The sequence below is a fragment of the Oreochromis aureus genome, linkage group 8, assembly GCF_013358895.1.
Source record: "Oreochromis aureus strain Israel breed Guangdong linkage group 8, ZZ_aureus, whole genome shotgun sequence".
NCBI classification, from domain to species: Eukaryota; Metazoa; Chordata; class Actinopteri; order Cichliformes; family Cichlidae; genus Oreochromis; species Oreochromis aureus.
The window spans coordinates 22734756-22760538 of record NC_052949.1 but is presented as its reverse complement, the minus strand read 5'-3'; the positions used below and the strand labels follow the sequence as shown (position 1 = coordinate 22760538).

Genomic DNA, 25783 nt, shown 5'->3' with positions numbered 1-25783 from the left:
AAATTTTTAAATTTCATCATTCCACAAAGACCTGTTGCCACTAATTTTCAGTCAAGTTCGTGTATAATTTGGCATACCTCAGCTTTTTTTTTCCCTGTTTCCTCTTTAAGAGAGGCTTATTGACTACCACCTTTCCACTGGGACCATTTCTGAAGAAGTTCACTGATTCAGTGAACAGCAGGTGGAAGTGCCAGATGCATCTCTCAGGTCTTTGTTGAACCAGCAATTAGCTGAATCACCTTGGCATATCACTGCAGAGTATGCCAAGGTGATCCAGCTAATCGGTATCCCAGTCTTGGTGCAAAAATACTATTTTATATACTATTTATCCACTAAACTATGTTATCTTTGCCATTTTTTTTGTAGATTCAACTAAGGAAATGAGAACAAATAATAAGATGCTAATAACAAAGTTATGTGTTATGTGTACACACAAAACTGGTTCAGAACTTTTTCTCAAAAATACTTTTAAAACACAACAAGACACTTGCACACCAAGCCAAAGGAAATAGTGCTTTGGGGATTCTCAGGGCACCAGTATTTTGCATCAGTCGCTGTTTACATTTTTGCTTATTAATTACTGACTCACTTGGGACTTCCTAGCACTCCTGTTTTCAGTTTTGTCTTTATTAGTTTAATTTACTAATATTAGGTTCTGGGGGATCCCATCTTGCTTATATGTATTCTGGGCTGCTTTTCCTCATAACAACCATCCCCCAAGATTTTCTCCATCTAAAGCAATGCATGGTCAGGGATTGTAACATCTAGTCCTTTTACTGAATCATTATTTGCATTTAAGTATTTTTTTTTAACTGCATTAAAATCGTTGCTTCTTATGTGTTGTGTTCCTTTGAGCTGTGAATTTATTGATGATGACATATTTGGGGGCTTGTCCGGGATTTTGACCTATTGCACCCAACGAGAGAAACGTACCTCTAATTGATGCAAAATTTTGAACTTCTTGGCTTATTATCCGTGAAGGACACAAAACACATTTATAATGTATTCACATGTTTAACGAAGCAAAATATCTGAACACTTTCACTACTTAAGGATCCAAGCTATAGCTACTTCTGTTAGAAATGAAACTTGTTTTACACAATAGCGGTTATCAGTGCTCTCATTATCATTCTTGTCTCTTATTCAACAAATGTTATTCTGTGACAGTTTCACAGTGACATGGGCTAATTTCCAGTTTTATCTCCATTGATTCTGATGCAGTGGATTAAATTTACTGTCGCATGAGATCACTTCGTCCTACAAAAACTTGCACATGAAAACACTCAGGAATGTTAGCTGTGTTTAAATACTGACATTAAAGGGTTGTATTAAATGACTGTATTCATTGTAAGGTTATATAAGAGAAATTAATTCACCTGTTTTCCGTCAGTTTCAAAATGATGGACGCTCTTGAGGAAAATGTTATGAAGGACATCCTCAGCATAGGACTATAAAAGGTAAAAAGAAAGAGCAAATAAAGCATCACACATATTATTAATGGTTCACCCAAAAAAGTGACCAGGAAGTAAAGATATTAGTATTCGTCCACTAAGTACAACAGCCTGTGTAAGCAATACAAACACTTCTATGTCATGTGAGATTAATCAGAAACAGTTATTCTAACTAATAACAATAAAACACAAACAATATAACAATTTTCCTAGAAAACATAAAATAACTCTTTGTATTCATGCCTTTTCTTTCTTCTCTTTTTTCAACAGATATCTTACTGGACAAATGACTTAACTGATTCACTCCAGCAATCTGTGTTTCTAGCTTGAGATTGATTATTTGTTTAGAGCACACAAAGAAGCCATATGACATGAAGTTGTTTCAGTGTGCAGGATTTGAACCCTTTGTTGCGTGACACAAATGTTGATATTGAGGCTGCATTGCTGAATCTTCAGATGTGGAAAAGTTCTGTTTACTGGTGAAAGGAATTACACACACTTCAACTTTTTGAAGCAAGAATGTGTGTTGCTTGTGTGACACAGTAAGTTAGGGCAGATTTGGATTGTTTAAAACTTTTTGCATAGTTGTTAAAAAAACTACAGCTTTGAGGAGGAGCTGTTCTTTGCTATGACTAGGTCTCATAAGCTCCAGGTGTTGTGACCTTCAAATCGTGTGGGGGAAAAGCCTTTCAGTCTAGCTGAAAGCTGGTTATTTATTGAAACTTCTTGCTTTCAAATATATGCCATACTTTAAGAATGATATTTCAATTTTGAAATTATAGATGCAATATCTGCATCTTAGAGAGATGAGAGAGATCTTAGAGACATTTGGAGGAAAAGGAACCTTAAACTAAAGACAGTCCATCAAACCAAGCCAGCTAACATACATAAAGACATTTGTGCCTGTAGCCACTGACACAACTACTGGAGACTGAGTGAATCATCAGCCCGGATACTGAGTGACTTAGCATGTGGCAAGCTGTAGCTGTAAGGACAGATTTTTTCACTTTACCAGAGTGACTGCTCTATAAAATGTGCTTTTCTCTTCAGTAATTTATATCTCTGGGCTCCAGGAAGTCGAATACGAGGCAACATGCTGTTTGGAGACTGACAATGTTGGTTCCAAATGTTGATCTTGCACTATACAGTGTATATCACCTATATTATCCCATTTATCTATGCAAATCTGTTGGCTTAATTGTGTCTGTTCACACACATATTCACTAAGTGTCTCTTACCTTTTAAATTTTTCTGCTAAGTTCTTCACAAACTCATAGATTTCATTCCAGTGATCCTTCACACTGCCAGATCTAGAAAACAGAAAAAGGGAAAAGCTCAACGGATGGCACATTTTTTTAAAAAAAGGTTATATCAAGAAAAATGTGAGAAATATGACTCTGTTTGATATCATAGTAAGTGACTGTAGCAGTTCAAATAAAAATAGAAAATTAAAACATAAAAAATAACCTCATAAGGTATGTACTGTATCAGTTAGACTCTAACCTTCATATGTTAGAGTACTCATACAAGAGGGTTAGAGCTTTGCTAGCCAAAAATGACAGGGGGTCTAGTCATTAGCTCCACAACATGAAGAACAAGCTGTGTATATGCCAGGCAAAACACAACTGCTCAACCTGTTAGCAGTGCCTTTACTGTGTGTCATTTACTTGCAATAAAAGTACCGTTTTAATTTATTTAATTAAAGTCATTCAATATGACTTTCATTCCTGAGCTGCCAAACATAACTATCATCCTATCGTACTCTTTAGCAAGAAATAGTTAATTTAATATGCCGTTTGTTAGTGTTCCTCAGAGGGGAAAATGCAAAACTTAATTTTGTTATGAATATGGATTATTTTGTAACAAAAATATGTGTGGTAATAGTCACTTGTGGCAGGATCGGGAGTATGATTTAGCACACTCCTGTATCATTAATGTGGCCCTTGAGGATGAGGAAACAGACCATGGTCTCCCTAGGTGATCCTCCATAAAAGTGAACTATCATAAAATGATACCCTGTGGAGCTGCCTTCATTTCCTCTAGCCAGACAGCATGCGTGTTGTGGGGCGATTTTATTAAGAGTGATCATTAGTGGAGAGAGCTTTGGGTATAAAGTAACCAGTCAGTAGGTCATCCATTAGTTAGGGAAGAAGCCAGACAGATAACACCTGGTAAATGTGCCAACTGATGGTGGTAATATTGGAAGAGGATGAAGCAGGAATTATTCAGTATTATTTCTAGCACTGATATGAGTACGTTTTGTTTGTTTGTTTGTTTCAATCTTTGTATGGGACAGAACAGCAACACCATTTTTAATTCAGCTTCTTCACTTGCATTTATCCATGCAGTTCTCTAAGAAAGAGACCAAACACAAAGCCATGCCATATGCTTAAAGTGGAAGTTTGTATCCTTGTGATGGGAGAAAATGGGAAACAGACTAAACATCCACGCTGTTATCCTACTTTCTAGATGAATTAGTTCCTTGCAAACTAATGGTCCAAATAGCTGTCTGAGACCTCTAGACATAACAAGGTGAATCGACCATTCCTTGCAAGCAGGTTTCTCATGCTTTAAGTTGATAATACTCATGTGTATTTGTATTTGTATTTGTATTACATGGATAGCTAAACTTGCAGGAACCAACTTAGCCTTTCTCATGTGAGCTGTTTTGGAAAACAGCACCAGTTGCATGGCCAATGGTTGAAATGGAAATGAATTGTGGCTCATGTTATTTTCCTGCAATAGCATGTCAAAGAGATTATAACCCCTGGTGTTTTTGTATTATTGCTTTGAAGCAGAGGGGTAATTACTGAATTTGGCCAGGATTTGGGGGAAGATAGAGCCAGGGAATACCAGGGAGTTTCCCATCATGCCTCAGTCATTCAAGGCTTTTTAGCCTGCCAAACCAGACCGTAAACCTTGATTAAATGCTTTGTTAGATGTATTTGTTTCATATGATTTCTGTTTAAAGTAGGAAATAATACTTCCACTGCTCGTTTAATATATCCAAGAGATCAGTACAGCTGCTCACGAGCAACACTGACGTGTCTGACTTACAAAGCTCAAGACTTATTTTCCAGCTACAGCACAGAAATTTCAAATAGTGTTGGCGTGGTTTATCAGTACTTCTTTGACTCATACAAAAACCTTATCAACAGCAAATTCTAGAAAAACAAACTGATTGATTGCTCAGATGAAGGCAAAACGCCTCCACAATATTATATACATGTTATGTAACTCTGAGTGGTTTTACCCTTTAACTCGGAATGGTTACAAATGCTGGTCAACTGGAAAAAAAAGCCTCTTCTAAGCATTTTCTCTGTGTTTTTACAGTTCTGATGACATGACTTGCTCCCCCCACATCAAGGCTTACATTCCTGGGAGGCTGACTGAGCAGAGAAAGAGGACAAGACCTTACAAGCTAAACAAAATTCTCCCAAAATAATAAGAAAAAAAAGGTCTGAGGTAGACTGTAGCGTTTAGTTCAATAAAAAGTGCAGCGCAAACAGAAAGAGCCCCACATACACATGCAGACGGGTTCAAACCTGAAGGGAAGGCAGCAGCCAGTTTCTTGTGCAAATTGTTCCATTATAGCAACAGAGGAGGGGAGAAAGAATAAAAAGTCTGGTGAAATTTGCAGCTAATAGTTGTGACGAAGTGTGGGGATCATTCTTGAGTTTACTTAACACGAGGGTGAATCTGAGGACACCCACGTTTGGTTTTTAGCTACTTCTGGACCACGGTGGCTCTTGTTTGCCTTGGAGCAGTTGTGATTGTCTGAGGTGGCTACAGTCGTGGGATTGAGGCCTAGCTTGCAGTTTCACTCACCTGTCCAAACAGTGCTGGCAGAGGAAGTGGTCGTTTTTATTCTGATTCTTGATGACACCATTTTATACGGTGTCTTATTCCCACCACAATCCCTTGATCTAATTTTAATGACCTGAGTTGAACACCGAAGTTTAGCGGTGTGCGGTCTGGGCTCAGAAAGCAAAAGTTCAGAAAGGTGAGGGGCGGCCACAGTTTGCCAACTAAGAGATGAAGCCCAACATCGGTGTGAAGTTGTGTCATAGCAACTTGTCATAGCCGAGCGACAGTGTTTTCTCTGTACTAATGAGATGAAAACCATGTGTCTGATTGTAAGCCATCTGAGAGCCGAGAAACAAAGAAGCAAAAGAAAAGGAAGGAAAGATGAAGAGGTTTATCTGTCAATTGAACTGTGGGAGTGAGATAATGGGAAAAACCTGTTGGCTCATATCGAAGTGCAAGAGAAAACATGCCAGTGATTCAGTGATTTAGTTCAACTTCAACGCCAAGTTTCGGACCTGCTTTGGTCTGTCTGAGCCAGCATGGCCACTAGAAGACCGAAGCAACAAGTAAACATTCTGTTTAGTCACTGTGCGGTTCACATAGTCTCTGTTTTACAGAGACTGTAGATCTTAATGTGCCTGTGTCGCTAAATAGCTAGTTTTCAACTGCTTTGCCAGATTTAAGACTACTCCTGGAAAAACACTGTAATCCATTAAAAAAAAAAAAAAAAGAGTATGCACTGCTTAGCTTAACATGAAAAAATACTGTGGCAGCCAATTACATAACACAGTATAATTTGCCATTAAAAGGACACTGAATGTACTATAAACTGATGAACATATTGCAGATAAATCAAGTGAAGGAAATGGTGTTTAATGTAGGTTTTGCGTAGGTTTATAATGAAAATACAGCTAAAAGGTGTCTGCCATATCACAGTGAGTTTGCAGCGTTGCTCTCAAGTGTAACGATGGTTGCCTTTAGGTTGTCCTGTAGGGAACCTGTAGGAGTTTTCTTGAATTTTTTGTCTAACAATTTTAGATGCAAGGACAGGAAATGAAGAAGAAGAATGTTGGGTAAGAGACGCCTTTAAGCTCTTTGTCCAAACTTACGTGAGATCTCAAGGATCTCACTTTCGATCTCTGAAGCAGTGCTTCAAACACGCTGGAATGAAGCATTCCAACAAACATCCAAATTACTTGTGGTGCATTTCCATCTGATTTTTAGGAGAAGTAAACTCCATTCCTTGTTAATACAGAAGATCAAATGTGTCAATATCTATTAAGACTTTTTCTAATGTTTTAAGACGTATAGTTTCAGGTTAGATTGCTGAATTTACAATCACTCGGTCCTACTTTCTTTTGTCACTGCAGCTGAGTCACTTCATAGGTGCTAAATTCAGGTTTTCAACAGTCTGAGGTTACATTCAGCCCTTAGACCAAGCCATTGTGCATTATACAGTATTGGAAATCTTATCTTCTGCAACATTATGCACATATAGCATTCTTTGTAGTGACCTTGAGTTTCCAAAATTGCTAAAAGCACAAAGGGAGGTAGTATGCATCATTACTGTTGACTGATGCTAAACATACTGTGACTTGTGGCTTGAAGTCCCCCATGGGTTTGAGTAGCCCTGAAGAATAAAAACATCTTTAATCATTCTCAGTAATGTCTTTTTCTGCTGACTGGGTAGATTTCGCACTGAGTGGACCTGCAGAAAATTACTCAGAGACTGTGTGTATGTCTGGAAAGCACAAAGTTCAGCGGGAGGGGAGGGGACAGAAGAACATTGTAGAGGAGACAGAACAAGAGGGTAGGGCAACAACAGCACAAAGAACTTGAAAGGTTTATGACCTTCTATGTTCACTGGCTTTCTTTCTAGTTCCATACAGTTTTAAAAACCACTGAACAGTCTTGACACGCATGATTTTTTACTCTTCATTCATCTCTTTGTAAGAGATACTTGCCATTTCAGTTTAGAATTTTAGTAATAGACTGCTAATATTTGCCAATTAGTATTAATGAGCTGAAAAGCTCAGAGCTTTAAGTGGGATAAATGACACACTGCAACACGATTAGCATTACGTAACAAAATACCAGTTTAAAGCTGCTTTGGAGAATATTTCAGGTTTTCACCAAACCCAGATAACTAACACACAGCTCTGCACTTTATTAACTTTATTAAGTGTTTTAGCATCTCTCAGCTCACCTCTCTGGTTGTACGGCTATTTTGCTTCACTGCTCTCATCAGCCATGTGAAGTAAGCAATAAGCCAATAAGCCTAACTATATAGCACCAGATGACACAAAGATTTAGTGACGAGTTTGACGATTAGCTTTGGAGCTGGTGGAAACCGACACAGACCTTAACAGCTACTTGACCATAAACATACATGATCTAGAAAAGGTATTTATTTTCTAAGAACAAATTAAATTAAGGGAAAAAAGTTAAAATTCTGTCATTGTTGCATCTCTTGGTTGTTATCTTACCTCCTGTTGGCTAGGTAATAATAAAACTGCTTAACGTTGCAGTCACAGTGGAGAAAACAGTGGTTGCAGACCACAGCATGACCAAAATTATTAAGACCATGTGCAATAAACTTTGCAATCTCATCTTCTATCAGTTTGCTAATGAATTGGGGTCGAGTACGGAATTCTTTGTGATAACACTGTGACATTGGAGAAAACCACAAATCTGTTCCCGTCTGTTGCAAATATGTTGCCATCTGCTTCGACAGAAATTCACATTAAACAGAAAATTCACATTAACTATTTACACTCAAATTCTAAAACACAAATTCCATTGCAAACACTGACGCAGCTACTTAAATATTCTGCATGCAACCAGCTGGAATGGGAAGTACAGCTGTGTGGTGGTTAGCATCGTTACCTCACGGCAAGAAGGTCCTGGATTTAAAACCAGGATGGGACTTTTCTGTGTGGAGTTTGCATATTTTCACTGTCTAGTGTGGGTTCTCTGGCTTACTCCCACAGTTGTTGGCAATCTCCCCATGTTTAGAAATTAATTGGCAATTATATAAACCTCCAATCTGCTTGAGAGTGATTGCAGCCAGTCTTATATGAGCCATGATTAATTTGTAAACGGGTTGCCTCCTATCAGCTGGTCTGTGCCTTGTGATGGAAAGTGGTCACTGGTTGCTGCAACAACTTGCAGTCTGTTGCCAAATGCAAAAAATAGAAAAATAAAAATGAAATGCAATCACCAGGTAACCACATGTTTTTTCCTAGTCTCAAGGAGGATGCCGTCCTATTTCATATAATAAAGTTAAGGTTATGAGATTTGTCATTTTGGAAGTTTTTAAACCGCGGAACCCTTTAAAGATATAGTGGGTCCAGAGTGTGGTGGTTTACAGATCCCCAGCGTGATCCTCGGAGGAGACACAAAGCCGTTCGGGGTTGTGTCTGGAAGGCCAGCAGTTGTAAAAATCTGAGAAATCAGGCATGTGGAGCCTCTTGTGAATAAGGGAGCAGCTGAAAGTCACTTTTACAACATGTTTGTTTAACATCAAACCTTTTCAACTGATTCTCCTTAAAGGAGTGTTTTTTTGTTCTTCATTAATTTCCCAGTCGTGTTGCCTTCTAATCAGCCGGCATTTTTCTCCCAGGGGGCAGCATGCATGTGGGAAAAAGCTCCCTACATCTTAAAGCTTAGTGGTGCAACGTTCTTCTCATGGTTCAGTGTCGAAGATGAAAAAACAACCCCAAAAAAACCAAACAACAAAAAAAAACTCCACTAAGGAGTCCATCTACCATTCCAACTGGGCCTACCCACACCACCCCAGCCTGCAGCCAATGATGCCGCACCAACTTAACTGAGTGGGAACAAGGATTTGTTTGTTTAAAACCACTAACCTACTTTTACAGCCACTGCAGAAGTCAGTCTTTACTGCGTGATTGCTGAGCTAATGCTGCGTGTCTATTCCAAAACCGAGAGGAATCGTTAGGTTTGAAACTACTAAATAACAAGCTGATGAATATTATGTACTCTACACAAAGCATGCTCTTCTTTCTGTCACTGAATCAATGAGTCCTGCATCAAATATTAGAGCTAAACTGAGCTATATCTACTTTTTATTCCCCCAGTCTTGCTTTTGCGACCCAAATTCTTGAATGACAGATAACACGATATCATGTCAAGAGGCATTTCTCCTTGCTGTTAACGTCAAAGCAACATGTTGTAAAAAGCCCCAGACAGCAAAACACAGAGCGGGTGTCATTCCACAGCGAGAACGTATTCAGACATTCAAAATGTATTCACAGACTGCAGCTGCACTTAAGGTTTTCCACTGACTCGTCTGGATTCCGGAAGCATGACCCAACGCCCAGCCGGAGCGCTAACTTGTGACTACATTAAAAACAAGAGAAACATTTTGCAAAAACAACGACAAGACTGAAATGAACAAATCACAGATAAATTTATTTTTCAACACCATTACTAAACTGAATAGTGTGTTTCGCCATCTGTAATCAATAAAAGTAATACTGTACAAGACTAACAAGAATACTGAAGAGTGCGGTAACAGAAGAGAAAATGGAAAGAGGATGTAGAAAAAATGACTAGTACTGCATATCACTATTGCAATGCATTTACTTTTGTGTAAATTCTATCACAGGATACTGTGGATTTACGATATTTGAATCTGCACCCAACCAAATGCCAACTTCATTTTGGGGTTGAACATTAACATGTACTCTATATGTGAATTCCTTTATCTGCTATGAACACACCCAAAACCATTCCTGAGGCAATGTGTTCCATATAAAACAGCAAGCTGCGTCCCACCCGGTCTGAATCAGCAAATGCACATAGTATGCAAACCTGCAGCTATATAGGACTTAAAGATATGCAGCATATTATCACTGAGGTTAAAAGGCTTCATGATTTTAGGAACATCATGCACAGCGCACCAAACTAACTTAAATTTTTAATTCAGAACATCATGTTTGGGAAGTCGGGACATCATCTGTTGGCTAGTTTAGTTTAGTTTGCATGCTGTTTGTAAGCCTGTAGGTCAGGGCATGTCATTATTGGTCTCTTTGCACATACGTATAATAAAAGTCTAAATCCTTTATTATTATCCAACACACCTCCAGGATGTATACGGGCTATTTGACCAAGAAGGAGAGTTACGGAGTGCTGCACCAGATGGCCTGGCCTCCAGAGTCACCTGACCTAAACCCAATCGAGATGGTTTGGGATGAGATGGATCGCAGAGTGAAGGCAAAAGGACCAACAAGTGCTCAGCATCTCTGGGAACTCCTTCAAGACTGTTGGAAAACCATTTCAGGTGACGACCTCATGAAGCTCATCAAGAGAATGCCAAGAGTGTGCAAAGCAGTAATCAAAGCAAACGGTGGCTATTTTGAAGAATCTAAAATATAAAACATGTTTTGAGTTATTTCACACTTTTGTGTTTACTACATAATTCCATATGTGTTCATTCATAGCTTTGATCCCTTCAGTGAGAATCTACAATGTAAATAGTCATGAAAATAAAGAAAGACCATGACTGGTAGTGTACATGTGCTGTTTACTTAGAAAATGACAGTCCCCAGTATGGGGCCCAGTATGGAGACGAACTAAGTTTTGATTTCTGTGGAATTGGCACAAGTTTGATGATGCCATTTCGCTGACCTTTATTTCACTAAACTTCTTCTTTTTTTTTTGCTAATAACAGATAAAAAATTGTTGAGTTTTGTCAGCATGTCAGCATGCTTACAGTGACATGTTAGCAATGTTTCTCAGCACAGCCTCGCAGAGCTGCTCGCACACGTCTTAGTCTTGTTTCTGTGTCAACTTGAGGACCATAAACCATACACCACAACAAAGGGATATGATGTCACATTATTAGTTATGGATGGTTACTGTGCCTAAAGCCCTTTTTTGAAACTTTTATTTACTAATAAAATTTTTATTTTTTGTCAGCGAGTACTCTTCTTTCATAACATTTCATCTGGACACCCTTTGTTTTCTACATATGTATACTGTAAATCTTACCATCATATATGTTGGAAGGCATCCATTTAAACAACCATCTGTATTATATTAGATAAAATGGCCTGTGTATTAAAGTAGAACTTAGACACTTGTGTGGTTTGGGGGCTTAAAATGAGACCCAACATCTATATTTACTGGATTTCAGGCTGTGACTGAATGCTCCAAGAAAATTTCACATATAGATCTTCACGGCACATATCATTTTAAAATAAGGTATCTTGCTACAGCAACCACTTTTTCCAAACACTGTCCCAGATGTTTCAAATTCAGCTGGCTGCCATGCAGCCATTAGCCACCTTGTCATCAGAATGCAACTACCCAGATGTCTACACAAGCAACGTCTCACAACTTTGAGCCATGACATGACATCATATGCTCAAGTCTGCAATAAATACTTTGGGAGTCCATTTTCATGATCCAACTCCTTCATTACTCCATTCTTCCTTCATTACTAACTTTCAATGCTTTTCTCCACTTACAGCACGCATTTCCTTTTTCTATATTTAAACTGATCCATCGTAATTTTCTACAAACTACCAATTTGATCTGCAGTCGATCGATCAGGTGGTTAGTCTGTCCATCACAGTGGTGAGGACTGAAACAGAGGAACCTAAGCTGTACTGTGTGTTTAGTATGAATTGGAAAATGAGCCAGTATCTGACTGATCTGAGGGTATAAACATTAACATTTACTTGCTAAACACCAACATGTCTTTGTGAGGATTTAACTCAACGTATGGCTCTGCTTAACTAGAGCCTCAGCGTTCCACTAGCACAGCTTTAGGTTTTAAAACTGATCTTTAAAAAGTGAAAAACAACAGAATTGAAATCTGTGAATCTGGCTTAAGCTTACTGTAAAGGAACTCAATACTTTAAAAAGAATGAGACACACAACATTGCACCCAGTGTTGCCTCACATATTTTAAAATGTGGGAATGACTACAGAACTTAACTATGTATTAATAAGCTAAACGATCTTTACACCTTTCATAAAGATAAACCAGGGTGCAGAGTTGAGACTATGTCTCATAAAGCAAGCTGAGGCCTGAGGGATCCAGGGTGAGCGACGGCTGTAGGAGGCCGACACCGGCCTCTAATGAGCTTCCTCTCGTTTGAAGTCCGCAAATGATGACTTGTTAGTCAACCTCGGAGTGGGCACCGCAGCACGCAAGAGCGCTAACAATAGCATCAGACACACAGAAAAAAATGAGCAGATTCTTTATTTGCAGCATGTGTCAGTGTTTACCTCACAGCACAAGACGAACGCAGCCGTCCACATCTGTGAAGCAGTCCTGTGTTTTGCGTGTGTGTGTATGTGTGTGTGTGTCTTTGCATGTGTTTTCTTGGGACTGAGTTCCAGGAAATAAACTACTAAGATTCTGTAAACTTCAATGGACATAGGAAGACCCTTTTACTGACTTTACATATGGAGTCTTTTTTTTTTCCTCGGAAAAAGCCAATGGCCACAGAGATGCTAAAAATCCCCCATGATGCACGCCCCCCCCCCAAAAAAGGTGCTGTGTGCAACATTTCCTTCACCAAATTAATACCACATTCTCCATAAATGTTGTTGTTTCCCGTCTCCTCTTCTTTCCCCTCCCATTTCTGGCACTGGTTCATGTTCGCAAATTAGACTGTAGGTGTTGATTAAATGTTTTTTAATCAAAGTAAGATTATCTCAAGATAACTGCTGGCAGTCAAAACATGAGAGCAACATCACTGCTTTAAACAAATTCTCCACAACATTTGTCCCATTTGTGCTCTATAATAAACTGAATATAACTGAATCACAGTCATGTTCATGTCTTCAAAGTAAATGCAGAAAAAAAGTCATGTTAGAAAACAGAGAGCAAGAGAGAGGGCAGGCACTCCAGAAGTTTCTCTGACATTTTATTTTCTCCCCAGCTGCTGAAGTCCAGTTCAAAGATGTCACTTAACCACAACATTTTTCCTATGTGGGCGTACAGAGTGGAAATGAAAGAGCGAACGGTGAGCAGTCACATAAAAAAAATCCCTTCAGAGTGGGTGGGAATAAAGGAAACCGCTTAAAAAGTTTTATCTCTTTATAAAAACGAATTGCCAGATATAGAAGACGAGGGTTAAATAATTTAAGCCGACATATATCGCGGGATTTGCTTCCAAAACCCCGCTCCGTGTTTTTGCTTATTCAGCAGCCTGAACTCTGACAGTCAGCCTCCTCTCCAACGTCATCACGCACGCGCGCACAGACACGCGCAGATGCTAATCTGCTAATGCAAGCTCTCTGGCTGGACTTTTTCTAACTTTATTTTTGTTTTCAGTCTTTTTTATGTTAAAAGTTAAACTTTTCTATCATTCCCATTCTCTTAAAACAGGGGCGACTGGTTTGTTCACACTTAGAGAATGACACGCTTCAAAAGAATATTAAAATAAAATAATAATAATAAAAAAAACTCTGACAACAAGAAAAAGTTAGCTTATTTATGGTGTATTGCTAACAACCTCCACTTACTTATCAAGCACGAAATACAGGTCAAAAGCACCCTGGCAGGAGCTCTCCTCCTCCTCCTCTTCATCCAGCAACCCCGGCTCGGCTCTTGCAGATGGAAAAGAGAGCAAAAATAATCCGAACAAAACCAAAACGAGACTCATGTTCAGCAAAAATCTTGCCATAATCTCTCCTCCCGGCGAAACAGCGTAATTCCTTTATGGAGAGGAAAAAAATGCCAAAACAAGCCAAAGTACTTCAGTGGGTCTTTGCATCCCACAGACAATACTGTAAGTGGAGAGGCAGGGATGCTACCGAGACAAAAGAAAGGATGCCGGTGATCATTCAACTATTTTGAGATCAGTGTACAATCAGGACCACACGCATCCCGGCCTGATTGCAGCAGGAGAAGTGTTTTGACTCAGAGAGGTTTATTATTTGTTTTAAATGCTGGTGGTCCTCAGGCTCTTTTTCGGATAGTTTTGAATCCACATGCAACTGACAGGCTAAAAAAAAAGAAAGAAAAGAAAAAAAACTGCAAAAAAAAAAAAAACTTAATTGAATGGGTGGTTCGTAAAAACGGATAATATTTTCCTGTCAGTGTGTCAGAAGTGATTTAGTTCTAAAAAAGCCAAATGGAGCTGGGTGATGCAGAGCTGTGTTTGAAGCCGGAGGAACTGAGAGCCCGGGGGACAGACTTGGCTGAAATGGCCCAGGTTTCAAATTTCATCTTGAGGAGGAGAGAGGAAGGGAGGCAAAAAAGAAAAAAGAAAAAAAATGGGTCAAGATCCCATTTTGCGCCTCCCTCACGTGGCAGACCGGCGCACGGGTGACAACAATTTATATCATTACAATTACACAAGGTATATGAACTTTATTGTGGCACTGCGTCCTTAAGCCACACCAGCGCGTTTATTTATCGACCCTAGCATTTTAGCACTTTGTCCTCATTTGTTTGTTTACTTTCAGCATGCTGCTGATGGTTAACTATAAGCTTCAATATCCACTGTAATTACAACTCAGTGAAGCAAAGACTGTAATGAGTGTGGCAGATATGGTGAAGGACACATTTAAAGGGTAAAGCAAACTCTCACATGAAGTGTGAGTGCTGCCATACATCAAGCACATGGGGTAATCTCCTTCTAAAAAATGTTTTTAGAAATAAATATGATTATTTTGAACAGCCATAAATACACTTAAATGATGACTTAATTAGAAATAATGGTGTCTTTTATATATGAGTGTTTTGCTTTGTTTTGTTTTTAATAAATCACCTGTTTAGCTTTTCTTTAAGTTTTAGAGCTTGAATGCATTTTGCCATCTGAGCTTTCATTAGTTAATAGGTAATTGCTCCACTCTATGATCAAATATGGTCATTTGTGGCTCCAAAATACCAATATGACCAAAGGTTTTTTGACACTTTTGAATCAGGCTGTGGGGAAATGAGGCATGGCTAAAGATGACACTTTCTTAAAGTAGCACAGATGCTACTTTTAACAGTGAATCAGAATAGTGTATAACAGAAAAAGAAAGGAGAAATGACAGTTAATAGAAACAGGATAGAAAACAGGAACAGAGATGTAACCATGAATATGAAAGGAGTAGAGTTAGTGAAGGTATATGAGTGTAAATACCTGGGGTCAACCATCCAAATCAACTGACAGTGCAGGAGAGAAGTGAAGAAGAGCGTGCAGGCAAGGTGGAGTGGGTAAAAACAAGTGTCAGGAGTGATTTGTGACTGGAGGATAGCAGCAAGAGTAAAAGGGAAGATTTACAAAATGGTAGTGACACCTGCTGTGATGTATGGTTTGGTGATGGTGGTACTGACCAAAATACAGGAGGCCGAGCTGGAGATACTAAGAGTGACCAGAATGGACTGAGTTAGAAATGAGTACATCAGAAGGACAGCTCAGGCCGAGTGGTTTGTAGCTAACAAAATCTGACAAAATCTAATCTAGTTGTTTTGTTCTTTCAGCTTATTTTTCCACTGATTTTTTTGTAGTAATTGCCAGGAAAAAGTCCTAGTTTTCTGGCTCTTTTCATATTTCCTCTTCGAGAGCCATATTTTCTGTGATCTATTATGCTGTCACTTGTACAAAAACCAGGCAGAAAAATAGATTCCTGAAAAGTAAACAGCAGCCTTGTTGCATCACTCGGACACTCTTGCTGTTCCCATTAATACCATGGCCCCAGGCTCAAAACATGTGCTCACTAGTTCTGCAGTTTCTCACATAACATGGTGTAATCTTCCCAACTGAATTATCACTGACAAAGAAACCCCACCATCTGAAAAACTGCACATCATCCTTTAAACCAAATGCGCATTGCTCTGCAGAGCTAAACATCATGTAATGTATAGTTTATTGATCCTCGTGGGGAAATTCCTCTCTGCAGTTAACCCATTCACTCAGTAAAGCAGTGGGTAAAAATGAGCACAACACTCCACGTCATATATTTCAGTTTGTTTTTTATTGTGTCTGATAAAACCCAGGAATGTTCACCTGGAATGAAGTTCGCTACATAGTGGACAAACGATGCATTTTGTATCCACAGTAAGAACATCACATGTGATGGTTTCTTCACCAGAGTAACAAATTGATTATTATACAGAGCTCCTAATTATAATTTTGCAAAGTAATTTTGATATTTTTTCCAGACATCTTTGACAAACATTCACTTCACAAAAGAACAGCATTGGCTTTTGAGAGCCATTCATTCTCAACCGCCTCAGCACACTTATATTTGACAGAAATGAAAACTACAGAAATCCCATTTAACCTTTGCTCTACATTAAGAACAGACTAAAAAGGTTTAGTTATGAGCAACAGATTATACTTTATTTTTTACATAAAAACTACATTGTTCACTTCTTAAACAAGCCTAGACTCTTGAGATTATTTGGCTGCCAAAACAAAGTGGCGATTGTGTCCCCCATGACTTTGTTCAGGACGTGGTCTCCTTAACTGCAAGGTGCTTGTTGAAGATGCCTTTGGCAGTGTCGAGGGCACCATCAGCTGGGACGGGAATGTGAGGTGCAATGCCGGCTCCCTCCCAGGCTGGCCCTGCAGAATTGTCGGAGTGAACAGTGGGGATGCTGAGGAAGATATCGGTCTCGCCGACCTGGAAGGTCTTGGGTGGGTGGGATGCCCCAGCTGTAGTTTCGCCAATGATCATGGCGCGGCCCAGCTTCTTCATGATGTAAACAAACTCTTCTGCAGCACCAGCAGTAGCTCCACTGGTCAGGATGATTACGCTTTTCTTGGAGCCATACCGTACACCTGAATAGGAGAAAGGTAGATAGAGATATGGCTGAAAGTCAAGTAAACAAGGCAAGTAATTTATTTCTGGACAATGGAAAGGATTAAGTTTGAGCATGATAACAAGCTGGTAGAAAAGGGATATGGATAAATGTATGCCAGAGAGGCTGGATTATATGGTGGGGTTCCAGGTGAGGGTACAGATGAGCAAATAGTTTGATACTTTCTAACCACAGCTGCCCTGCAGATAACTCTGAAAGACTGGTATTAAATTCAGACAGCTTTACAGCCTCCAGCACAGGGCCAGTTGGTCTGTTCGTCTTAAAAAGCAAAGGTGCCTTTTTGTCTGTTCATAAACCTTTGTATCACTGTTTTATCAGACTTGCAAATATACATAGAAATGAAGCAATGGGAACAATTTGGAGAATTGTAATCTATTGAGATTGAATCTATTGAATTGAAATCTATTGCACACATTCAAAAAAATGCACAGACTGGATTTTTTTTTTAATTACCGGTGAGTTCTGGCAGAGTTTGGAGCTCTGTGATGGTTCCAGATGATCTGTCGTACAGCTTGTCCAACACAATCTGCTTGTCCGCATCAAAGAAGTAAGAGCAGAAGCCTGCGATAGCTGTTGTTGGGCCCCCGAGATTGTTCCTGCAAATTCATTCATAGAATAATCATGGAAAGGTTTGATTCTTAATTACATTTAATGGTCATTTGTGATTTTTTTTATTGGTGGATGTCATCCCACATTAGGCTATCTCTGGACATCAACCTGACTTTTTTGTGGTGTATGTTTAAAGGAAAAAGCATTCTACATTCTTCAATAATGATCAAATCCACTTTATTAAGAGCTAGACTGTTGAGCTATAGCAGCTTTAGTGAGTGATTTAGACTCAAGGAACGTTTTTAATAGAAACTTGGACTGTCATGTCGAGTAATATTACTCACCTGAGGTCAACGATCAAAGCATCAGTGTTGAGAACTTTGTTCCAGACATGTTCAACAATAACCTGGGCAATAGGCTTCACCTCCTCAAAGTCTCCAAACATGTCAAAACGCAGATAGCCGATGTTGTTTTCAAATACATCAGTATGGAAGGAGACTTTGATCAGTTCAATGTACATTTCTGGGGTATAATCCTGTGGAAAGCAACAGGCACCAGCTTAACATGTATCATAATTGTGACCAATATTTCTATGCATTATTTTTTTAAAAAGCTCACGAGTTCATTTGCTTAACAGGAACTTTTGTCCATCAAACTGAAACAAAATAACAAACTCAAGTCCGAGTGTCTTACCATAGGTGGTAGGGCTGGAGTGTTGCTGGTGGTCTTCAGGGTCTTGTCCCCAGAAAGGGTCTGCAGATCAGCAGACAACTTCGATTCCAAACTCTGCTTGGAGACAACCATGTTGTACGTGCCACTTGCCAGCTGCTCTTTGAGCTTTGCTGCAACATCTGCCCCAATATTTTCAAACGCATAGTTGTCAGCAATCAGGGTTGCTGATCCCTCAATGATTGCTGGAACTTTGGCACGGAGGTTGATGATCTTGATAGCGGTAGCAAGGGCATCCTCAGCATTTACCTCCACATCTGGGGTGACACCTGTGATCTCCCAAGTGGAGCCAGTAATGGGGTTGATAGACTTAGCAGTTGGTACAGTGACATAGAAGTCAGAATCACCAACTTTGAATTTATCAATTTTCACCGAGCCTCCGGCTGTCTTCTCACCAACAATGGTGGCCCTTTTCAGATTCTGAAGACAGTAGGCAACGTCTTCGGCAATGCCCTTGGTGTTTTTGCTGGTGAGGACAATGATGGATTTAGTTGCACCATATCTCTGCCCAAGCAGATCCGGCATAGTAAAAAACGGAGTGGTGGTGTTCGAGGGACGGTCATAAATGCTGTCAATGTGAATCAGAGGCTCGGCTTCGGTGAAGTAAGACACAATGTAGGGGATCCCAGTGACTTCCCCACTGCCAGTGTAGCGCAAGTCAAAGATCAGGGCAGATGTAGGCAAAATTTTACTCCAGACAAGGTCTAGAAGCAAAGGACCAACCTTTTCAGCTGCCTCTTCACCAAGGATGTGATCAATCCTCAGATAGCCAATGTTGCCCTCCAGGATATCAAGCTTCATGGAGTTCTGGATGACTGCGATGAGCTGCTCAGGAGGCAGGGGAGGCAACTTTGGGGGAACTGCAGGAACATAGTTTGGCTGATAGGAGACCTTCAGGCGTGGGTCACTGACTGTATGCTGAACCCCGCTGCTGAGGACATTCGCCAGAGTTTCGGCATCTGGCATGTTGAGAATACCTGTGTTGCTGCTGGCTGCTTCGATTGCCTCCTTCATCCCCACCAGCTTCTCTGGTGAGCAGTAATTGTTCAAGATGATTGTTGCTATGTCTACGATGACACTGGGGGGAAAGGAGGCATGGCTAAAGAAAACATTTCCCAAAATTAGCAGAGATGCCACCAGAATGAGAGTCTTTGCCATTTTCTTGCCAGTTCAGCCTGACAAAAAAGCGAGCAGACACAAAATGCACGTTGTTGAACCAAACCTCTTTCCCCAAAGAGGTCTTCTGTCAAATGGCACTGTTTTGGCTGCAAGGTTTTTGTTAGTACACTCATAAGAGGATTTATTCCACATTAAACCTCTAATCGTATTATCCTGAGTGCTTCTGCAAGGTAATAACAATCTAGCTAAGTAGATGTAGTAATACAAGGTGCTGCTAAAGATACTGGTGCTACAGTTATGCAAGGTATCCTGGAGTGAAAGGTTCCTGTGTCAAATAAGGTCAGTTTTATAATTGATAAAGATCAAGAAAGGCATTAAGAGTAATGAAGATATATGACCTGGGAAAGTCACTTACCTGCAAAGGCAATATACAAATGGGGTCAACATTATAACTTGAATCTTACATAATATTTGAAGAAGGAAAACAATGGAAATGATAGAATAACTTTAAAAAGGTTAAAACTTAGCAAATGCCGAGTACACCATCAATAATGTTCCATCAATAACTGAGAAACACCTAAGTCTTTATTGTTTTTAGAAATTATACACATTTAACAGCAAAGCAGCACAACTGAAAACTAAAGAGGGAGATCTAGTTTAGGTTTGTTTGTTTGGTACTTGCTCCCTCTGCTGGACTGTTCTTTTGTTAAAGACCAAAAAAAACCACTTGAGCATTATTACACTAAACTGAGGAAGAGTACACTAAAACAAACAGGCAATCACAAACAAAAAACAAACAGGGATTTCACGTGACATGGTCGAAAGAATATCCACATTATTTTACATATAATTTAAAATGTGATAATTTTAAAGAGTATCACAGGAAAAAACAAGTAAAGAAGAAAGAAACAATAAGAAAACCTTTCCTACATTATGAATAACTGGAAGTTGTTTTACTTACACAATATACACACTTAAATGGGGCAAATGTATTGTAAAGGAATCATCAGCCATCACATGCTTTTCCCAGTTAAAATATCCACAGCTTATACATTCCCTTCTGTAATAAGATCAAATACTAATTCATGCTACTTAGTTACTCAAAGTCTCTCTAAATGGAATAACAAGCAAGTGCGCTTGGAGCTTAAAATTTCATATTGAAGTGAAGTTGAGTTCTTGTAGAAAGGCCTTCGAAAAAAGTAAAAAGACTGGATTACGTGAAGCCTAATGACAAAAAAGATATAAAACAAACCAACAACTAATGACAGTTTGGTATATTAGTTAAACTACTTAAAAAGACTGCCTTTAAATCAAGGTGTCAAACATGCCATTTGCTCAGTTCTGTCCCAGTGAATATCTTTGCAACTTGTGAAAATAGCAGAGAATTCATTAAAGTTTCTATTTTTTAAATAAAATCTTCTTGTGATTAAGCAAGCTTAACTGAACAGCAGTGAAAATGTATGGAAAATGTAAAAATATAAAAAGTTTAAAAATTATTGTAGTGGACTGTAATATTATTTTGAGGGCTGGATCTTTAAAAATCCAGTGATTTTCAATGAATGTAATTAAAGTGAACTGAAGAAATGTCGAGAAACTGAGACAAATTATGTTTATCAGTTTTGTAAATGAATGGTGTGCTAAATGTGAAGATTTCCAGCATATACCTGTGCTTCTTTACCCGTTACATACTGTTCATTTATGCTTTCATGGTATGGTCCAGGTCAGTAAATCTTTTTTATTTTTAAGCTGTTTAGTTACATTGCAGTTGCTTGTTCTTGCAGGATCTGGCCTCTGTATGACCTAAAGTGCCAGGAACACAGACAGTTCACAATGCAGGAACTCCAGCTTTTTCTCTTCCCTTAAGTGTTGCTGGAGTTCCTGCATTGTGAATTGTTTCATCCTCTCCATGCACCTTGGAAGTAGGTGAAGTTGTGCCAGAAATTTTTGCTGGAAAGTATCAAGGTCCCCATGAGTTTCAAGATTCTCTAAAACCACTGTCTTCCTTGAGTTGACCCAAAATTTTGGATCTAAAATCAATCTGAGAAAAGTACCCATTGACTAAAATGAGTTTGACACCCATGACTTAAAATAAAAATACTTTAGGTGCCAGTTTAGCTCAGGCAAAAACATATCACAAAAGCGTCCACTGAAAGCAGGGACCTTTGCTGCATGTCTTTCCCACTGTCTCTCGGCTTTCCTGTCTACCTTCACTATCTCTATCCAATGAAGGTAAAATGCCAAGAAAAAATTAAATGAAAAAAACAAACAAACCCGAAACATCTAATTGCAAGGCCACACATGCTACACATAGAAACATTTACATTGAAGTGATGCCTAGGCAGAAAAACTAATTAACTAGTCATTTTATTTGCATTTTTATTGTTTTCCTTGCACTCTCTTCAGCAACCTTGACTCTAGGATTTTCTGAGCTACAGATAGAGCCTCGTTTGCCTGGACAGCAATATGGGGCTCAACCCCCGAAAAGCTCCACATTTTTCCAGTGATGGCACTAAAAACAGCTTGGTTAGGAATGGACGCATACAGGACAGTGTCTCCGATCTGATGCGTTCTACTTGATAAAGACCCACCAGTTGTTGGCTCGCCAACAATTGTGGCCCGATTTAGGTCCTTCATTGTGCGAGTGAATACTTCGGCTGCTGATCCAGTCATATGACTGGTCAAGATGAATAGTTCCTTGGAGGATCCATATCTTTGACCCCTCACCTGTGGAATTGTCATGACTTCTGTCATTGTGTTTGTCGTTCGGTCAAAAACAGAGTAAAGATGGTGTAAAGGTTCTGCATCAAAGAAATAGCTACACAAAAGTGGAATAGCGGTTGAATAACCACCAGTGTTGTACCTCATATCAATTATGAGGGCATCTGTGTTCATTATCTTGCTCCAAACAGATTTTATAAGATGGGGCCCGATGGCTTTTACCACTTCTATGTCTGCCATCATATCAAACCTTAAATAGCCAATGTTACCTGGCAGAAGCTCAATTTTAAAAAGAGCATCAATTATATAGCCCACTTCCTCTGCTGTAGGAATCTTTGGAAGTTCATGAAGTGACTCAGGCTCAACATCACAGTGGAAAACATGCAGTCGGTGATCACCTGAAGTCTCTTGGAGATCTGCTGTCAGCTGTGATGCCAAAGACTCAAAGTCAACCACCGATCGGTATAATCCGTCAGCCCATTTACTTACCAGCACCTTGCTAACCTTTAGCGCGACTTCATGGATTGCGTAGTGATCTTCTAACAAATCTCCAGCTCCTTGTATAAGGGAATTTAGTCCTTTGTGAAATTCAGCAATCTCATGAACATGGTCCACTGCTTCTTCAGCAAGCACAATGGCATCAGGGACCACCCCACCTCCCAGCCAGAATTCTCCATTGTTGTCGATAAAGTTTATGAAAGGAACAGTGATGGCAATATTGGTCCCCTCTATTTTAAAGGTCTTTGAGTGCATTAGGGTACCAGACGTAATTTCCCCAATGACTGTGCCACGATGTAATGACTGTATCAGATATGCAAACTCTTCGCCAACACTTGCTGTGTAATAACTGGTTAACACGTAAATCTCCCGCTTTGAGCCATACACTGGTCCTGTAATTTTAGGCAAAGTGTTGTGTTCTGTTGTACTGTTCTGAATTCGGTCATATATTGTAAAAAAGTGTTGCTTCTGTGAAGTGTCCTGTAGATAAGACAAAATAATGGCTAGAGAGGTAGAGGACCCACCGGTGTTATAGCGCAAATCGATAATCAAGTTAGCAGTATCTTTGAGGGCTACCCATACCTTTTTAGCCATGGCCTCTTCTAATTTAGCAGATGACTTGACAAACTTGTCAAAGCGGACATAACCAGTGTTGCCTGGGAGAATTTCCACTTTGAGCAATGTATCAATGTATTCCATTAATAGTCCAGGATCATCTGGAACTCTGTCATCTTCAGGGCCTTCCTCTACATTGGCTGCATATTCTGGCATGTATTTGATTGTCAGTCTGGGATCTTCAGACACAGTCTGGAGCACTTGGTTGAGTCTGATTGCTAGATCCTCTTCAGATACGACAGACACGAAGTCTGTAGATTCCAAGAGTTGAAGAAGAGCTGGAACTCTTTCAGTAAACGTGTAGAACCGGTTGATTTTGTCAGAGATACTTTGGACAACCTTTGGAATAGAATTCCTTATAGCCAGAAGTGATTTGGCTTTTGCAACAGCTTCCTTGGCAATGACGTGGACATTTGGGGAAACACCAGTCACCTCCCAGCTCTGACCTGTAATTGGGCTGACAGATCTTGCCACAGGAACTGTTATGTAGAACTTTGACTGAGCAATCCTAATTTTTTGGACTTTCACCGACCCACCAGCAGACCTTTCTCCAACTGTGATGGCCCTCCTAAGTTTTTTTAGAGCATATGCCACTGCCTCAGCAGCCCCGGTTGTGTGTCTACTGGTCAAAATAATGACATCTTTTTCCTTTCCATACCTTTCCCCCACTATAGATGGGATGGTCCATAGCTCCTTGGTTGAATTTGAAGGCCTGTCATATACAGTGTCAATATGAATAAGGGACTCGGGGTCTGAGAAATAGGAGATAATAAAAGGAACTCCAGAGAGCTCTCCAGCTGTGCTGTACCTTAGGTCAAAGATTAGTGAGGATGTGTGAGCAATTTTATCCCAGATACTTTCCATGAGCTGAGAGCCAAACTTTACTGCTGTTTCCTCTCCAATGATCCGATCTATCCGTAGATAGCCAACATTGTTTTCCAAGATATCCGACTTGACAGAGTTTTTCACCAGCCGGATCAGCTGTTCTTTTGGAAGAGATGACAGAGCTGGTGGCATCACTGGGACAAAATTAGGCTCATAGGAAATGGTCAACCGAGGATCATTCAGTGCTCCTTGTACTCCAGCTGTGAGCACAGTTGCCAGGGTCTTCCTATCTGAAATCTGTAGGATTTCTCCACTGTTGATAGCTTGTTGGATGGCCTCTTGCATCCCAACCAGGTTCTCAGGGAAGCAGTAGTTTTCCAAAAGAATCTTGGCCATTTCTAATACTAGAGCAGGCTGGAATGACGAGTTGCTGGATAGAGTACATAGAAAAAGCATCATTAGAAGTGGCACTGTCGAATGCGCCATCTCTAATATCTTCATCAATGCCGATAGAAAGAGAACCACCTCCGTCTTTGCTTTTTCTAGGTTGTGTTAGTTGATTTGTGTTCAGAGACTGTGGATTTCACTGGAAGGAATATGTCATTGTCAAAGGTTTTTTGGGCAGCAACATCAACATAAGAGGCTTTTGTCTACAATAAACCTTTAATCGCATTATATGTAGTGCTTCAGCCTGCAGACAATAGCAGACAGAATGAAAAATGATAAATGGGAGGTGCAGTTTCTCACTGTTTTTGACACAAATGTAATATAGGTTTGGATTCTGGTACCTCTAGTTTGAACACTTGTAACTGAAAGACAGTTTACTGTTTATTAGAATTATTTTTCTATTTATTTTTCTATTACAGTCTGCTTCATTTACCAAATTCTCCCTGTGGAATACTCAGTACTAAAAAGGTGATAAATGAGGCTGCACTGATTTGTGCCAAAGCACCAATTGAAACACTCCCACTCCTTGTTCCATCTCTCTTCCTTGTCCTTTTACGAAAGCTTATGGTGGTGTATTTTGGTGCTGTTGGTAGCTTTAGTGGGTCATGTCTGGGTCATTCCACTGGTGACATGATTACACAGTTTACAGACAAAGCCTTCTTAAAACACATCCAGGATCAGAACTGGGTAACAAATATAGGCACGCCCACACTTTGAATAAAGGAACAAACAGTTGAGCAGAAAGTTTTTATGTCTATTATTTTCCCAACAAGGAAAAGTTTGGCTATAACGAATATAATAGAAAATTGATAGCTGGTAACTTTCCATCGTTTACACTGATTTAAACAGCAAGACATCATAAGACCAGCTCACAACTAATAGAGCCAGACATCAGCTTATTCCAAATACTAGACTTGCTAATCTTAACGTCTTAGCCTTTATTATGGCCTCATACCTTACATAACAAATTCCAGTCTCAGTCAATTCCCAGGGTGCTTATCGAGAACTTTGAAACACTGAATACTTCCTGATGTTGTCACTCTGTGTCAAATAAAAGAACAGATTATATCATTTTTGCTGATAATAAAATACCTAAGGGTTAACATTCTTGAATTATTGATTCAAAAAGTAGAACTGAAGCGGCGTAAGAGTTCAGATGTTAGCTGTGAGAGTCATGCAACAAAAACGTATTAATCTCAGCAAGATTTAGAGCTGAGCTCCCAAC

At 39.5% G+C, this 25783-nt stretch overlaps 3 protein-coding genes across 3 annotated transcripts in view; all 3 read right to left on the bottom strand.

The window, feature by feature from the left end:
- antxr1c (ANTXR cell adhesion molecule 1c) overlaps positions 1 to 14395 on the bottom strand; it is a 40134-nt gene extending 25739 nt beyond the window's left edge. Inside the window, exons 1-3 of the mRNA XM_031748878.2 lie at positions 13764 to 14395; positions 2690 to 2761; positions 1377 to 1448 (exon numbers count right to left, since the gene is read on the bottom strand). Coding sequence (XP_031604738.1) covers positions 1377 to 1448; positions 2690 to 2761; positions 13764 to 13924 — 305 coding nt within the window. The 5' untranslated portion in view covers positions 13925 to 14395. The remainder of the gene's footprint in view (positions 1 to 1376; positions 1449 to 2689; positions 2762 to 13763) is intronic.
- Positions 14396 to 16195: 1800 nt separating this feature from the next.
- Positions 16196 to 19555, bottom strand: rbp3 (retinol binding protein 3). Its single transcript, XM_031748813.2, has 4 exons — positions 18301 to 19555; positions 17952 to 18142; positions 17512 to 17654; positions 16196 to 17017 (listed from the first exon to the last, which is right to left on the bottom strand). Exons 1-4 carry the CDS (start codon positions 19492 to 19494, stop codon positions 16683 to 16685), a joined length of 1863 nt encoding a protein of 620 aa, XP_031604673.2. The 5' UTR covers positions 19495 to 19555; the 3' UTR covers positions 16196 to 16682.
- Positions 19556 to 21831: 2276 nt separating this feature from the next.
- On the bottom strand, positions 21832 to 24597 carry LOC120441407 (retinol-binding protein 3-like). Its single transcript, XM_039616253.1, has 2 exons — positions 23616 to 24597; positions 21832 to 22730 (listed from the first exon to the last, which is right to left on the bottom strand). The coding sequence occupies exons 1-2, from the start codon at positions 24595 to 24597 to the stop codon at positions 21832 to 21834; spliced, it is 1881 nt and encodes a 626-aa protein (XP_039472187.1).
- Between the last annotated feature and the right edge of the window lie 1186 nt (positions 24598 to 25783).